A 17951-nucleotide genomic window follows, 5' to 3' on the forward strand; every position below is an offset into this window, starting at 1 on the left:
ACACACCTCCAAGATGACCACTGCTTTGCTGCTAAAGGTAAAGGTGATGGACGGGCCAATCATGTCTCCAGACCTAAAACCTATTAAGCATCTGTGGGGCATCCTCAAGCGAAAGGTGGGGGAGCGCAAGGTCTCTAACATCCACCAGCTCCATGATGTAGTCATGTAGAAGTGGAAGAGGACTCCAGTGGCAACCCAAGAAGCTCTGGTGAACTCCATGCCCACAAGAGTTAAGGCAGTGCTGGAAAATAATGGTGGCCACACAAAATATTGACACTTTAGGCCCAATTTGGACCTTAACACGTAAGGGTGTACTCACTTTTGTTGCCATCGGTTTAGACATTAATGGCTGTGTGTTATTTTGAGGGGACATCAAATCTACACTGTTATACAGGCTGTACACTTACTACTTTACATTGTAGCAGGGTGTCATTTCTTCAGTGTTATCACATGAAAACATAAAATATTTACAAAAATGTGAGGGGTGTACTCACATTTGTGAGATACTGTATATATGTGTTTGTGTGTGTGCACTATATTTCTACTATAGTATTATCCCCTATATTTGACAATAATGTATTTGTGATGTCTGAAAATTAAAATTGAATGTAGAAATACACACGAGTGTGTATATATATATATATATATGTATGTATGTATGTATGTATGTATGTATGTATGTATGTATATGTATGTATGTATGTATATATATATATACATACTCGAGTATAAGCAGAGTTTTTCAGCACATTTTTTGTGCTGAAAAACCCCAACTCGACTTATACTCGAGTCAATGTCTGTATTATGGCAATTTACATTGCCATAATACAGACTGGGGGCTGGCAGGAAGCACTTACCTCTCCTGCAGCTCCTGTCAGCTCCCTTCTCCTCCGCGCCGGTCCGGTCAGCACCCTCTGCAAGTCCCAGTGTAAGTCTCGCGAGAGCCGCGGGGTCATAGTGCGGCTCTTGCGAGACTTACACTGTGAGCTGACAGAGGAGGGAGCTGACAGGAGCTGCAGGAGAGGTAAGTAACAGCTTCTTACCAGCCCCCCTCCACTGAACTGACAATGCCACTGGACCACCAGGGAGTGAGAGCCCCCCTCCCTGCCATGTATCAAGCAGGGAGGTGGGACGAAAATAAATATATAAATAATAATAAAATAATAAATAATAATATAACAACAAAAAAAAGATTAAAATAATAATTAAAAAATAACAATAATCAAAATGCCCACCCCCCACCAACACATACACAAACACACACTGCATCACACAAACACACACTGCACTCATACGCACACACTGCACTCATACGCACACACTGCACTCATACGCGCACACACTGCATTCATTATATACACACACTGTAAATAAATATTCAATTAATATAATTTTTTTTAGTATCTAATTTTATTTAGAAATTTACCAGTAGCTGCTGCATTTCCCACCCTAGTCTTATACTCGAGTCAATAAGTTTTCCCAGTTTTTCGGGGTAAAATTAGGGGCCTCGGCTTATATTCGGGTCGGCTTATACTCGAGTATATACGGTGTGTGTATATATGTGTGTGTGTGTATGTATATATATATATATATATATATATATATATATATATATATATATATATATTCCTATATACTGCTTTGAATTCATTGGTGCTAAATGGACCTTCTCAATTTCTCTGTAAAAAAAGGGACTGTGTAAATTCATTGCTGTCAGAATGACCTATGCCGCAGCATCCCAATATGGCTTATACCCTGGCATGCTATATAAGAGTATGTGGATGGTTACTTGCTTTTGGCGAGTGCTGAGAAGAAAAGGACTTTCTCTTCAGGCTAGTTCCATAATGAAATGCATTTTACTTGCACCTTGCTGGCACTTCTAAGTAAAGAAGGGGGAAATACTAAGAAATAAGGATAAACTTACCTTTGGTACAGAACAGAGGCCAAGTTCTCCCTACAATCCTGTCTTCTGAGGGAGGACAGACTGAAGGGGGATCTTGGTTGGCACAGGACAGGGGGAGGTACCACCATTGGTAATGTGATGCAAGCTGACAACAGACATATGAGAACACTGAAGTGGTCATGGCGCTAGCTTTGAGTAACCCTTTAAGAGAATTGAAAAAGTATGAAACTTAATCTGCACATGTTAGGTTATGCTGTTTATCATTGCATATTTACAGATACATCTTGCTCACACATACTTTGTAAGTGGTTTTGGTTATGCTCATGTGTACTTTGCCAAGTCTGGTGTCTGGGCAGATGTGATTATATAAGTGTATGCGTGTGTGTATATATAGGTTTTATTCATTTTTTTTTCTCATAATGTAAAGACAAACAAAATTGTTAATCCTTTCCAAGTGACATATTTCTGTAGGACAGGGTCACTGAAAATGCAAGTTGTGTAATTTCTGCCAGAATATAAGGTCTGTGAATTGATCAAGATAATTTTCTTTCCCCCACTTTACAGGAACATTTTCAAACCTGAGCCAAAAAAGCAGATTGTCCCAAAAGCGGTAAGTACTGAACATTGACATATCATTTTGAACATTATCTATAGCTATTCAGAGTATGGACCAGAGTGTGGTTAAAGCGAATCTGTGGATTATATAATTATTCAATATGAAGTGAATTATACCATTATTCAACCAGGAATATTATAGATTTTAGTTATGTTCAGAGTTTGCTTCCACATCCCTTTTGGTGAGCATAGGAAGATTGGATTCTGTGACCAAGCTGTGGCGGACCGCCTGGTACCCTAACTGGGTACCTCTGCAAAGCACGTTACCTAGCTATTGCTGGGACACCATCAGCACTTCAGCCCCTAGCCGCCGCAGATTGGCCAGGGTCTCGCCGTCAATTCCCATCCTGAAACCGGATCCTGGATCCAGCTTCTAGTGATTAAAGCTTTCCTGCAGAGAGTATAGCTGGTACACCTAAACACTAGGCGAGACTGAGTGAAGGTTGTAAAGGAACTGGTTTAATATGGCCAAGTTGCCTTCTTTTATACACAGCCGCCAGTACAGGGTCTCCATTCAATGCAAGACAAGCCCCTTCCATAAATCTGTGCCTTGGAGATAATTGCATTAAGACCGGTACGCTCCTGGGAACAGAGAGGCAAACATAAAAAATATAAAACAAAAAAATACCCCAAAACATCATAAAAATATTTAACCCCACAAAAAATACATTCCCAAATAGCCCTGATCAGAGCGCCCAGGCTCTCGTTCAAAATCCCGGACCAAGTAGTGCAGGAGCCGCACGGTCACCTCATGCCAAAAACAGTTCAATAACATTCGTGGCTAAGTCCCGCTGAGGCGACCGGGAACCCACAAAGTCAACATGCCGAATTTAGTTCCATGACAATAATGTACCACTGAGGACAATTCGTGTGTTTCTTCATGCGAACAGCCACCAGGGAGCTAGCGTTCAGTTCCATTTGAATGAAGGGAAAATGCCGAACCAGGGGCACCCAGGGAAAGCTGCTAATGGTGGCTGGGAAGGTTTAACTCCCAAACAGGGTCTTTGGATACGGCCCATAATCCTTGGGCAGGAGGCTAGCTAGCAGGCTCCTCCAGGAGCTCGTGGCATAGGCATGTTTGCCACACAAGCATTGTAGGATGTGCATATATCTCGCTAAGCAATATGTAGTTAATTTCTCTTTGTCAATTACATTTTATCTATTCACAACCCAGCAATATGATTACACTCTGTATACTTTACTGACTGTTGGGTTTCAAAATACAATTTTAATCCATGACAAATGCACTTTATGTTGACCTTCACAATGACTTTATACTCTATAGTGTACTACAGATCTACACTTGCCTAGAAAACCTGCTTCTTAAAGGGAAACTTTAATTTCTGAAGATTTTTTATATTCTGTTTACTTATCCCCTATGTTTGACAATAATGTATTTGTGATGTCTGAAAATTAAAATTGAATGTAGAAATACACACATCTATCCAGGAATTCAGGACCTCCTGAACCATCATTATAAATCTTACCAGTTTCTTCCTATGAACACATTTAGTAAATAAGGAGAATCAGACCAAATTTAGACAATCTAAGAGGCATGCCAAAACCAGATATCCTTTTACAGCAGAAGCAGGTTAGCAAAGCTCCAGCTATATGGAGCCTGCATGTTTTGTCAGTGAGATTCTAACTTTTCCATAAGTAGCCTTAAAGGGAATCTCCAGTGCCAGGAAAACGATCCGTTTTCCTGGCACTGGAGGGTCCCTCTCCCTCCCACCCACCAATCCCCAAGTACTGAAGGGGTAAAAACCCCTTCAGTCACTTACCTGAGGCAGCGGCGATGTCCCTCGCCGCTGTCTCCTCCTCCGCGACGCTCCTCCTCTCCATTGCGTCGGCCGGTGGGCAAGACTGATCCCGCCCACTGGCCGAGGAGACCTAATGCGCATGCGCGGCAATGCCGCGAATGCGCATTAGCGCTCCCTATAGGAAAGCATTGAAAAATCATGCTTTCCTATGGGGATTTGAGCGACGCTGGAGGTCCTCACACAGCGTGAGGACGTCCAGCGACGCTCTAGCACAGGTTTCCTGTGCTATAGAGCAGGAAGTGACCTCTAGTGGCTGTCTAGTTGACAGCCACTAGAGGTGGAGTTAACCCTGCAAGGTAATTATTGCAGTTTATAAAAAACTGCAATAATTACACTTGCAGGGTTAAGAGTAGTGGGAGTTGGGGGGCGGAGCCTGGCTGTGGAGCTGATCAGACGTGTGCAGCATGAGCTCCAGCCTGAACTCACACTTTAAGCGACATAAGACTGAATTTTACAGTATAATCTTACTCAAAAAGCACCACCCTGATAGGGGCTGCAGATTAGACCGTATAGAGACTACTCCTGTAACGCTGAGCCGCCGAGAAAGCGGGATGCATCGTCGGGGCCTACCGCAGCGACTACAAGCCTGACTAGAGGCCTAAGAGGAGGTAAGGGCGTGGGTGAGACGGCCGATCACCCAGCCTGGGACTCCTAGAGGGCCAATACTAACTTTGCGGAGGACCACCCACAGGGATATCCCGGCACCAGCAGCACACCTCCCGCTGATTCACACACGAGGCACCTGAGGCCTAACCAAAATGGCCGCCCAACAAAGACCTAGGGAAAAGACAGCGTTCTCCCGTGCCCCATGCCACCCTCTGGAGGCCCTAGACCGGCTGTGCCTGAACTTCTGCACAACGCTGTTGGACAGGGGGGTGACCTACCGGCGGGCAGCACAACTAGTGGCCTCATGGATTAGGTCAACCACCCGTCGACGCCACTACGAGATCCCATCTCTGGCCTTCCAAGCGGCCACTTGGCCGCGCAGACATCGATTGCCGGCAGGGCGGACAAACAAATTGGAAGCACACACCCGCCTTCACCCACAGAGGAGTAAGACAGCCGGGCTGGCCCTCAGACCCAGGAAAGCTTGTGGCATCGTCGGCAACGAAGACCGGGAGGCAGTGAGGCTTGCTACCAGCGGGAGACACAGGCGGGAAGCCACTCCACAGCACACGAATGGGAGGTTGCTGATCCAGGAGACCCACACAAGGCGACAACGGCCTAGCTCCTTAAGCATATTACCTCACGTTATCAGAATCACCTCACTGCAGCGGAGCTCTGACCTCGCGGTTGCAACGCCATCCTGCATCTCATGGAGCGGCAGGCTACACCACATCGCTGAGCGGATCCCTACCACCAGGCAGTGGGCCTTGAGATCTGGAGTTGGTTGAGTGCCTAATATAAACTGGGTACCTGTGTCCAACAACTAATTTACGTTTCACTGGGACACCTGTTTCTTTTAACTATACTGCTGTCATGTCTATTTGTTGTTTGCCAAGGACTCTTTACTGCAGCTGAGCATGGTTTTAATTAATTCCTATCATTTTTCATTTTGAAACTTGTTCCCAGTGGTTTAATTCACAGTAAACCTAATTTTGTGTTTAAAATACATAGCGAGGTTACTCTACGTCCAGATAGCACAGCGATGTCATCTGTATAGCATACTTAATTTACCTGCATTAGCCTGCTTAATTAATTAGCACACTGTACTCACTTATATATTTTACCAGCGAGATGCGTTGATTGCATTCCATTTCATTATTATAGCTATGTGGACCAGCGGAAACCTAATGGCTTATATGCCCTATTCGCCCTATATGCTAAGTTTATGTTTTTGTTTCTCTCAGTTAGGCATTTATTTTAACAGCGTGCATGGATGTATATTGACATCTTAGTCCGTAAGCTGAATAGGTCTGACCATGTCTTTATTAATGTGTCTTATCTACTCACCATCTTTTCCTTTTATTGTTATAAGCTAAATTGTGCACTGGTTGCTTATATGCGAAATCACATTTAGAATCATATTACCTTAAACACCTGAGTCAGTTAGGCTTGTTACCTTACTATTCTATCATATGTCAGTAAGTCAATCTGTATATACACCTGCATTTGTAATCTTCCCTGACACATCAAACTAAAGCTTAGTAAAGCATAGTTTAACATACAAACTACTTATGAGTGATGACATGCAATAGAAACGTTAACCCTAAACTACTGTTACCAAACGAAGATGTAACTCATGATGAATAATGCGAATTACCTACGTGTACCTAGCCTGCCTTATTAATATAAAAAATGTGTACGTTCCATCTAAATGCTATATAACAGCTAACAAATCTGTATGTTCAAAATGTTGGAGAACGCTGTTGTGGCATTGCAGACAAGCGCTTGTCATTCTTATTCATACACAACAAAAATAAAGAATTAAAAAAAAAAAAAAGAGTAGTGGGAGTTGGCACCCAGACCACTCCAATGGGCAGAAGTGGTCTGGGTGCCTGGAGTGTCCCTTTAAACAAATGAGAGAAACAACATATTTAGTTATATGCATATGTTTGCTGTCTCTTTTAAGTGCAAGAAATTATGTTAGTTCTTAATAATATGGAGTTTACACAGATTATTCAAAACATGAGACATGCATGCTAATTGGGGATGTTTTATTAAATGTATAGCTGGATTGAGATAATGCGATATATCTGTTTTTATTTTTCCTTTCCACAGGTGGAGCGGGACTTTGAAAGGGAATATGGGAAATTGCAACAGTATGTACCATATTTTAGTGGTTAGCTAAATATTGGTTATTTGTTTTCCAACCACCTCCATTATTCTTATTGAATTTGTCTCATAGAGAAGCATTAAGGACACATGGAGCATGCAATCACTACGGTCCTTCAATCCAACGCTTCTCTGAGACGAATACAATACTTCTCAAAGAAATGCACTAGATGCATGCCTTGTCTAGCGTCCACCTACTTTACATGATGATGCCGAACCTCAAATAGATCAATAATTGAATCTGTTTCAGTCCATAGCCCCCAGTAGCTGCTTAAATGACAGCCATTGGTATGTATGAAAATTGGGAAAGCCTTGCCATTTCTCGAAAACAGCACTGTTTATAATGGCAAGAAAACAAGGGTAGCATTAAGATGAAGTGATTTTTGGTGCTTAGACTTTTTTTTTTAACTAAATGTGTAAATTTAATATAAAAATAACTTTGAATGTCCCATATGTTCAGCACATCCACAGGATTTTCTCATTCTCCAAAGATCTTTACAGTAATGGCGTAGACCTTTACGACAATACTGGTCTTCTTTTTGCTTCATAAACGAGAACTCTATGTACCTTATAAACCCCTGCATAGCAGGAATATATGTGAAATGTACTAGAACTGTCTTACATTGCAGAGTGATTATAAGTTAAAAAAAAAAAAAAAAGTAAATTGCATTCAGTACAGAAAAACAAATATAACACTTTCTGTCTCTGACAGACTCGAAGAACAGACAAAGAAACTCCAGAAAGATATGAAGAAAAGTATAGAAGCAGATTTAGGTTTGTTTGTTACACGAAAAGACATCTACCCCATGTTCCATCCTATTGTATTTCTTTACACATATCTCCCTTCTTACATTTTCATTATCTATAACTATATGTGCTCCTTATCTGTGCCACGTCATGTCATATCTCCCTTCTTACATTTTCATTATCTATATGTGCTCCTTATCTGTGCTTCATCATTTCTCTGTTGTAGTCCCCCAAATCTCAGTCCTTGGCTCCCTTCTGTTTTCTCTTTATACGGCCTCTCTTGGTAAACGTATTAATTATTTTGAATGGCGATGACACCCAGATATTCCTCCCTGATCTCTTGCTCACTGTCCTAGAACGTGTCACCAGTTGCCTCTCTCTGTCTTCAAACGGATGTCAACCACTTACTAAAATTCAATCAAATTTCTTATCTTCCCTCCTCATAGTATTAAACCCTGCTCTCCCTGCAAGTTGATGGCTTGCGCATCAGCCTGTCCTACCAATCTCACTGCCTTGGTGTTATCTTTGATTCTGGCTTCAGTTTCATGCCTCTTATTCAGTCTGTTCCCAAATTATGCCAATCCCACATTTAAAAGCATTGCTTGTATCCCTCCTTCCTTGCAGAAGATGCTACTAAGGAGCCTGTTCATGCGCTTGAAATTTCACACATTGACTTTTATTGTTCTCTCCAGAAACTGGACTGCCTCTTTAAAGTACATAATGAATGCTGCTGCAAGGTTTATTTTTCTTTCCAGTCGCTACTCTCACACATCACCCCTTTGTCAATCAATACATCATACATTGGCTTCCTGTACCCTATACGATTAAATTTAACATATTAACTCTCACTGATAAGTAAGTCTGCTGCTCGCACCCATACTGCTAACTCACGCTTACAGGACTTCTTACGTGGTTCCATTCTTATGTAACAGTCTGGATCCCCCATCAGACTGTCCCCTACTCTTCAATTCTTCAGCTTGCTAAAGTGTTTTATGTGAGAAGAGTGTGTGTCCTCTTTTTGTAAAATTAAAAAAGAAAAAAAAAGTGAAAATTTTCAGCTGCAATTGGCACTTTTACAAATGAACCTTTAACACCCCCTGGCTGCCAATCAGGCAACTTATCCTTTTACTTTATGGTTTGTTTAGCTCAAGGGGACTAAAAACCCAATTAAATGCATACATGATTTCATTGGGGCTAGCTCTACTAATCAATTATGTATTTATTAATTATACAACGCTACAGAATTTGCGCTATATAAATAATAAAATAATAACAAAATTATAATTTATTGTACTTGGGCAGTTTATAGACCCTTTAAGAAATCCCTTAAATCTCACCTCTTTGAAAAAGCCTTACTCTCTCAGCTTAGTGGGTCCATTCTCCACTTCACTCTAACTTTCCAATTCTACTATTTTTCCATCCGATCACTTGATTACTATCTCTAATGTTCCCCTTCCTATTGTGTTTTTATACCTCACATTCCGTAGATTAACTCGTCAACCTATTGCTCCTGCCACAATTTGTAATAGTTTGTCTAATTTGTTTTTAAAGTCCCCTTAAAGGACCACTATAGGCACCCAGACCACTTCAGCTCAATGAAGTGGTCTGGGTGCCAGTTTCATCTTGGATTAACCCTGCCTGCTGTAAACATAGCCGTTTCGGAGAAACTGCTATGTTTACATATGGGTTAATCCAGCCTCTAGTGGCTGTCTCATTGACAGCCGCTAGAGGCGCTTCCGCGATTCTCACTGTGATTTTCACAGTGAGAAGACGCCAGCGTCCATAGGAAAGCATTGAGCAGCCGGTGACGTCAGAAGAGGGAGGAGAGTCCCCATCGCCGAGGGAGCCCGGCGCTGGAGAAAGGTGAGTGTTTAACCCCCTTCAGCCAGGCGTGAGTTTGTTTTCCTGGCACTATAGCCGTCCTTTAATAATATTGTAAAGTGCCACAGAATCTGTTGGCGCTATATTAAATGCCAATAATAATTTAACACTTTCTTCTTCCTGCCAGCCATGTCAAAGTCAGCAGTGAAGATTTCTTCAGATCTGCTAGCGAATCCCTTATGTGAACCTGACCCTGGTTTTCTGGAAATGGTCACGGCATTAGACACAGCAATGAAGCGTATGGATGCTTTTAATCAGGAAAAGGTACATAAAGTTTTTTCCTAATATGCATCCACAGAGGGGTTATGATGCTGAAATAAGTATTCTCCCAATGATCTATAGAACAATAAACATTCCTCACTTGTGCAAACTATCTTCCTCGTTTAGACACAGGTTTATTGAGGAAATTGGCTGAACCAATTAACCAACCAACAAATGCACTAGTAAAAAAAACAACATAATAATCTGGCAATCAACTTTAAGAGGACTAATGCAATTTTGAAATGTATTTTTTTTTTTTTTTTTTTTTTTTTTTTTTTTTTAAAGCCTCTTGTTTCAATGCATTAGTGGTCCTGTTTTATGTACAGAACAAACTTAAGAAGTTGCATGTTTGGTGTTGTACTGTGAACATGCTAATGGACCAAAAAAATAGTCATTGTATTATTTACCATTAATTTTGTGATTTGGGAATACATGAACATGAATAGTTTAAATGATTACCATTCTTCCCCATTGCTTTCTCTTTTTTGAAAGTGAAAGGAAGATTACTACCAGGAAAGGTATTATAGGAATTTTATGTTTACGTAAACCAGTTTGCCGCGTTTGACTCTGGTACATCTTATGTGACATTGCAGGTGTATAGCGGTTTCAGATTTTTAGGAAACGCAATGCCTGTGGTAATTAACCCTCTTACTCCTGGGTACTGCAATCATCTCCTCTTCCTGGCTTCAACTCCTGGCATCTTCATTTGTCAAAATCTGTCCTGATTATTGTACTTTCACTCTTGTGCAAGAGTAAAACTGAGAGTTCTTTGGAAGAATCTATGAGATCTGTTGCATGTCATTTTAAATTAGGCCCTACATAAGATAAAATTGTCCTTCTATATTCTTATGCATATCTTCTGAATGCAATGAAATCAGTTCTCTAATATTCTAATGGCCTAAAGCATTTATTCTTACTAAATAGTAAAGCATTAGTAAAGTAGGAATGGTAAAGTATTTTCTTTCAATTATCGCATGGACCAGTGAAGCTGGTATATATATTTACCCTTAATTAAAATGTGCAGTTACATATGTTTTAGAGTTACATGATGTGCAATCCCTTTAAAGGTTGTTGTCCGCATTGAACGCATGCACACCTGTCCATGCTGCATAATTCTGACCATCTTTGGACAAACTGATATTGAAAGATGTGAGGGAAAGCGTAAGAGTTTAAAGGAACACTCAAACAACTTCATTCTCTATGAAGTCATTATGGAAGCAGGAGTGTCTGGGTGTCCTCTTCCTTCAGGGGTTAAACGGTTTTGAGAGTGGACCCAAAAATGTTTTTGTTGCACATGCACATGGTCATCAACAAACAAGAGCATGCATGCTTTGGCTTTCTTTTTTGTTTAAAATAAAGTGGGGGGATCTGTGTGACGTAAAAGGAACCTAGTCAATAAGTACTTCTTTTTTGGATCAAATGCACCTCTGCTGCCTCTTGCAGTTCAGACTAAGAAGTGCATTCATTACTATTAAATTTCACATGGGACTATTTGTGGCCTTGTAGTAATAACAAGGTAATTTGTTATGGTTACAATAGCTGTATGTCTCTTTGCTAAGGCTGCTTCCTAGTTTTAATGTTTTGTCCCATGAAGAAATCAACATTTGTAGGGTATTATTCTAAGGAATAAATCATTAAAACTTTACATTACCAGGTGCAGGAGGGCTGCTTGGGCATCACTGTCTCTCTGTATTATATCATGGAGTGCTATTCTTTATGTATGCGTATTGTATATATAAACAACCAATGTGTTGTTAATGTTTTCTGTGTGTGGCCTCGTAAACGAATAGTCTTACATGGTAGCATATACCTGATTTCATGAAGTATTTCCTTGCTTCCCAGGTGAACCAGATTCAGAAGACTGTGATGGACCCTCTTAAGCGGTGAGTGAAAGGTTCGCATTTTCAGTAGACCAATGTGTTCTGAACTCTGCATGCTGGGAGATTTTGTGTTATGTATGATATTTTATAGTTTTAACCATGTGTTGTATAACTTTACAAATGGAGAGAGTTTTAATGCGATGAAGCAGTTAAGTGTCCCTTTAATTATGCTGTTTACTTATGAAGTAATTGGCATATCTATTAGAACAATGTGCATTAGTCTTATTTAACTGTTCGACAATGATCTGCTTTAGTGCTTAAGGATAGCAACCATTTTGTTTTTTTGAGTCAATAACACAATGAAGAAATGGTATGTACCATGAAAATACTGTAGTAACAGATTGAAATCTGCCAAAATGGAATGTTCATGCCTCTCTAATGACATAGGGGCATTATTTATTTTTGCCACCTGTGCCTGCATTGGTACAAAATATTTTTTAGCTCTTTGGAGCAACGGTATGAATCCTAACCAGTAATATGACATGCCTTAATACAAACATAATATTTAATATTGTTATCACACAGGTTTAGCAGTGTTTTCCCATCTCTGAATATGGCAGTTAAACGCAGGGAGCAAGCACTTCAGGAATACAAGAGACTCCAGTCAAAGCTGGAGAAATATGAAGAGAAGGAGAAGACTGGAGCGGCGATTGCCAAATTGCATCAGGTCAGATATGGAAATGCAGGAGAAAGTTGGTGGGACTTGTCTAAGAGGACTGGGATGAATTAGGCCAGTAGAGCTGGAAGGCGTGGTTTTGAAATGTATGCTTATATAAGGATTGCCTCATGTCTCCTCCTTGTTTTAGCTAGAATACTACATCCGGTTTATGCGAATAATCTCCTATTGTCTTATGTCATTCCTTTTGACATGCTAGGAATGTGTGCTATGCATGTACAATTGCAAAGTCTAGTTATGTAGCTTCCTGCCTATATGTACAATGTCTGATTGTACATAAAATAGCGTTATGCCCCCCTCCCCCCCCTTCTTACCTCTGGCCTTGAAGGTAAGTGATGGCGTCTGCACTTCAGCCTGCAGCTCCTCCGGCGGCAGGCTGACCTCACTATTTTCTTCCTGCAAGCACAGCGATGTGTCTGAGTGTTGCCATGGTAACGCGCAGCAACGCTCCAACCTGCCTGTTCGCAGGAGGATCACAGCCTCCTGGGTCCTCCTCCCCTCCAGTCTCCCGGGTCCTACCTCCCTCTCCCTTAAACTGCCAGGTGACCTGTGAGGGAGATCTTTGATCTCCCCACCGGCCCAAGAAAGGCAGACAGCAGGGCCGGCTCAGCATGGTGAAAGCTTTCGAGGACCGGCAATAAATTCTTGCGGACCACTGGTTGAAGACCACTGCTCTAAATGGCATAAGGTTTGTTGGAGGCTGTTTGTTTAGTTTTAATGCTCTTACTTTGAAGGGATAGTTTCATGTTCTGGTGATCATACTTGGAAAAAGTCCCAGGATCACCCAGTTAAACCTTGACCTTTCAATTGAATCTGGAACCAATTATGGAATGAGAAAATATATATACCCTGCTTTATGCTGACAACTTTCTACTTGCTGACCATGCTGCAGGATCCCACATTGCTTCTCTGTTCACCTCAATGCAGTGTGTTGTTGTTGACACAAACTAACGACCAGCACTGGTTGGGCAGCAGAAATCTCTCCAGTGTGATGGCTTAGTGTATGTATAAAATGTATTCAGACACAATAGTTAGGGTTGCTTCTGTTGAGTCTACATAAAAATACTTCAGTGCTCCCAACTTTGAATGATTGTCACACCCAGTCAACCTGCATTTCTCAACGTGAATGATGTTATTTTATTCCCAGTCTAGGTGCATGTCTTTTTCCCTCTGCTTCCCAATGCCTAGCTCTATCCCATTTTGTTAATGCCAACTCAAACCCATATATTTTTTGTATGACTTTCTTCTGTAAATATTCTTCCTACCTACTCATTTCGGTATGATTTTAAGAACAAGTGTTTTTCTCAAATGTCTTGCTTCCTAGGCCAGGGAAGAATTGCGTCCAGTCCGGGATGATTTTACTGCAAAAAACACCCAGTTATTGGAGGAGATGCCACAATTCTACAACAGCCGTGTTGATTACTTCAAACCAAGCTTTGAGTCATTGATCCGAGCACAGGTTTATATTCCTTTCTAGTTCTTCACTATTAAAATTTACATTCCATTTATTACTCTATATAGCCTTTCCCAATTACTTCTACTGTTGATTTATTTAACCTTTCCCTTTAACACCTATTATTCCACATAACCTCATAACATCACCCCCCTAACATTGTCATATAACCTCTCCCTATAACCTCTCCTTTTACTCATATAACTTATCACTGTAACTTCTCCCATTACTCCATATAACCTCTCCTAATAACTACTATTACTAAAAATCTCTCCCTATATCTCCTAGTATTACTCCATATAACCTCTCAATAATTCCTGCTATAACGTCATATGGCCTCTCCCTATAACACCACCTTTTACTCCCTAGAACTCCTCCTTGTTACTCCATCTCTTCCTATTACTCCATATAACCTCCCCATATAACTCCTCCTATTACTCCATATAACCTCTCCCTATAACTCCTCCTATTACTCCATATAACTCCTCCTATTACTCACTATAACCTCTCTATAACCCCTCCTATTACTCCATATAACCTCCCCATATAACTCCTCCTATTACTCCTCCTATTACTCCATATAACCTCTCTCTGTAACCCCTCCTATTACTCCATATAACCTCTCCTTATAACCCCTCCTATTACACCGTATAACCTCTCCCTATAACTCCTCCTATTACTCCATATAACCTCTCCCTATAACCCCTGCTATTACTCCATATAACCTCTCTATAACCCCTGCTATTACTCCATATAACCTCTCTATAACCCCTCCTATTACTCCATATAACCTCTCCCTAAAACCCCTCCTATTACTCCATATAACCTCTCCCTATAACCCCTCCTATTACTCCATATAACCTCTACCTTTAAACCCTCCTATTACTCCATATAACCTCCCTGTAACTCCTCCTATTACTCCATATAACCTCTCCCTATAACCCCTCCTATTACTCCATATAACCTCTCCCTTTAAACCCTCCTATTACTCCATATAACCTCCCTATAACCCCTTCTATTACTCCATATAACCTCTCCCTATAACCCCTCCTATAACTCCATATCGCCCCTCTCTATAACCCCTTCTATTACTCCATATAACCTCTCTATAATTCCTCCTATTACTCCATATAACCTCTCCCTATAACTCCTCCTATTACTCCATATAACCTCTCCCTATAAACCCTCCTATTACTCCATATAACCTCTCCCTATAAACCCTCCTATTACTCCATATAACCTCTCCATAACCCCTCCTATTACTCCATATAACCTCTCCCTATAAACCCTCCTATTACTCCATATAACCTCTCCATAATCCCTCCTATTACTCCATTTAACCGCTCTATAAACTCTCGTTACGCCATATAATCTCTCCTGTTACTCTATATAACCTCTCCCTATAATTCTACCTGTTGATCTATATAACTATAATACCACATTGCTCCAGTTATGTTTCCCTTCTCCATATAATGTCTCTCATTACATGAGTTTCACTATATATGGTGATTTTGCATGTTGTAATCTTTTATATTACTCTGCATAAATGTCTTCCTGTAACCTCTGTTACTCCAGATAACCATCTATAAACTTCTCCTTCCTGATTTATATTGTCTGTCCCTCTAACATATGCTTTTGGTCCATATAAATCTTCTGTAATCCAAGTGCCTTTCATTCACTCCCTGTCAGCTTACTAATCAGTGCAGATAATTCATTCCAGGACTACCATCACAATTGTGGAGCCCCATTAAAATGAAAAAATAAACTTAAAAAAACGCTGGTTGCCCTACTCCTCTTCATTCACTTCCGCACAAGTGTACACTCGTACACAAACTCAGATAAATACTCACAGAGATGCACATATTCCCATTCAAAAATACATACTGTCTTTCAGGTTCACACATACACACACACACACACAGTATATAACAGGCACCCTCCTGTGTTTCTAATTTCAGTAGGGTGGCTTCCCTTGTGTCTACATGAGAGCACGCTGGTGTAGGTTACTGACTTCTCTTGCATCCCCATGCAGCATCAAGGATACGGGGAGAAAGTAATCTACCTCACATCCCCCTAATGCTGCCATGGAGTGAAAGAGAAGCCAACTGTGCTCTCAGGTAAGAGGCCTGCTCCAAGTGAGATCTACAGTGTGTCAGGGGCAGAGATTACCATGTCTCCTCATACGCACTGCATAGTATTAAAGTGCTATAGTGGTTCTTAAGTACATTCTGTATCCACATACTAACAGCTCTGATAGCAACGCCTAAATATTATATATATATATATATATATATATAATATATAAAATTCTCTGTAATAATACTAGTGTATAACTTGCTGTGTAATCTATTCATATACCTTTTTATTGTTTCACTTTAAAAAAAAAAAAAAAAAAAAAACTATCTCACTGCAGTTTCCTCTGCTTTCTACTGTAGGTGGTTTATTACACAGAGATGTCCCGAGTATTTGGTGATTTGGCCCAGCAGGTGGACCAGGTGGAACTGACAGATCAAGAACGAGAGAGAGAGAATGAGGCCAGGCTGGCAGAGTTGCGTGGACTTTCTATAGTTGCTGATGACTAACCACTGACCCTCATACCTCAATATGTGGATACTTTGAAAAGAAAGGGCAAAAAGCGACAATTAGGATTGTTACTTACAGGTAACCTCAACTTCAGTGTTTGGTGTCCAAACCACTCCAATAAGGAACTCCCAAGTGAGGTTACCTGAAAGAGCATGTATTGGTAATCAGATATCTAGGACTTGGGCCAATCTTGTGTTGCATTTCACTCAAAGATAATATGGATAAAATCTGATTTGATGATGACCCATCACCTGATGCTCAGAATTGCCATTTACATTTGTCACTAGTGCTCTTTATTTGTAAATAATTGGGAGATATGTGGGAAAGTCAAGTATTTTGTGCACAGCTGATAGTTAACGTTATTAAGCTAGCTAAATCCTGAGGTGCCTTAGTACTTATACAAAGTCTACCTTTCTGGGTAAAACAAAAACCAACAACAAAACACTTCTTTACTTAAGTGCTTTACATTTCCTGATAACAGAGCTTCATGTAGGATGTAGAATGTAAGTTCTGTGATTCCAGTGAAATTTGCCTGTGAAATTCCTGTAAATTAATTATTTTAGCGACATACAGGGTTATTAACTAAAGTAACAATTTTCAGAAGTTCAAAGTGAATTTTAAATTCAAGGCCAGCCAAAATGGAAGAATTCTCAAACTCAGCTCTGCTTTGGCTATTTTTGGCGTTAACCATAGGTTTTTCTTCTAGCTTGTCAGTCAAAGCCTCAGTGTGCCGAGCCATTGACTGGCAAGGGAGAGCAAGAATTACCTTTCACTGGAGGCTGCTCTGCTCTCGTAGCAACCATAAAACATGCTACATTGAACACATACAACTACGTTATGATATAAGGTGCATTCATTGTTTATGGGAGTTTGATATTCACTTTGAATACCTGACAATTCTCACTTAAGTGAATAACCCTGATAACATCCAACCTCTACACACATTGATTGACACCTTTATACTTGAATACAACAGTACCATAAATAAAATAACCTTTATAGCTGCTTTTATTCATTTAGGTGCACCCTTACATATGGGTACAGCCGTGAAACAATAAATGTAAACACTTTATTTGGATACACTCCTAAACTATCTCTTTGCTTAGGTGATTGGATTGTTGAGTTTGGGGCAATCCTATTAAATCATCTTGCTATTGAAAATTGTGTAAACCTTGTATAGATGGAATCTCAAAATTACTTATAAAGACCTTATAGGGTTGTTTATTTTAGCTTACTGTAATCCGCACCTTGCTTTTTTAGATGAGGGTTTTCTTTCTCATATATATCAACATAACATAATAAGATGTATGGGCAATGGTTTCCAAACTAAAAAAAAACTATTGGTGATGCTTCACTC

The 17951-nt window shown here is 40.4% G+C and overlaps 1 protein-coding gene across 2 annotated transcripts in view; it reads left to right on the forward strand.

Annotated features, from left to right (window-relative positions):
* The window catches only part of BIN3 (bridging integrator 3), a 41147-nt gene extending 24146 nt beyond the window's left edge, over window positions 1-17001 (forward strand). For both annotated transcript variants that reach the window (XM_063445508.1, XM_063445509.1), the window contains exons 2-9: window positions 2468-2513; window positions 7060-7100; window positions 7826-7887; window positions 9869-10005; window positions 11845-11885; window positions 12408-12549; window positions 13883-14017; window positions 16447-17001. In XM_063445508.1, the coding sequence (XP_063301578.1) occupies window positions 2468-2513; window positions 7060-7100; window positions 7826-7887; window positions 9869-10005; window positions 11845-11885; window positions 12408-12549; window positions 13883-14017; window positions 16447-16593 (751 nt within the window). In that variant the 3' untranslated portion in view covers window positions 16594-17001. The remainder of the gene's footprint in view (window positions 1-2467; window positions 2514-7059; window positions 7101-7825; window positions 7888-9868; window positions 10006-11844; window positions 11886-12407; window positions 12550-13882; window positions 14018-16446) is intronic.
* Window positions 17002-17951: the final 950 nt, after the last annotated feature.

This window comes from Pelobates fuscus, chromosome 3 (genome assembly GCF_036172605.1).
Source record: "Pelobates fuscus isolate aPelFus1 chromosome 3, aPelFus1.pri, whole genome shotgun sequence".
Classification (NCBI taxonomy): domain Eukaryota; kingdom Metazoa; phylum Chordata; class Amphibia; order Anura; family Pelobatidae; genus Pelobates; species Pelobates fuscus.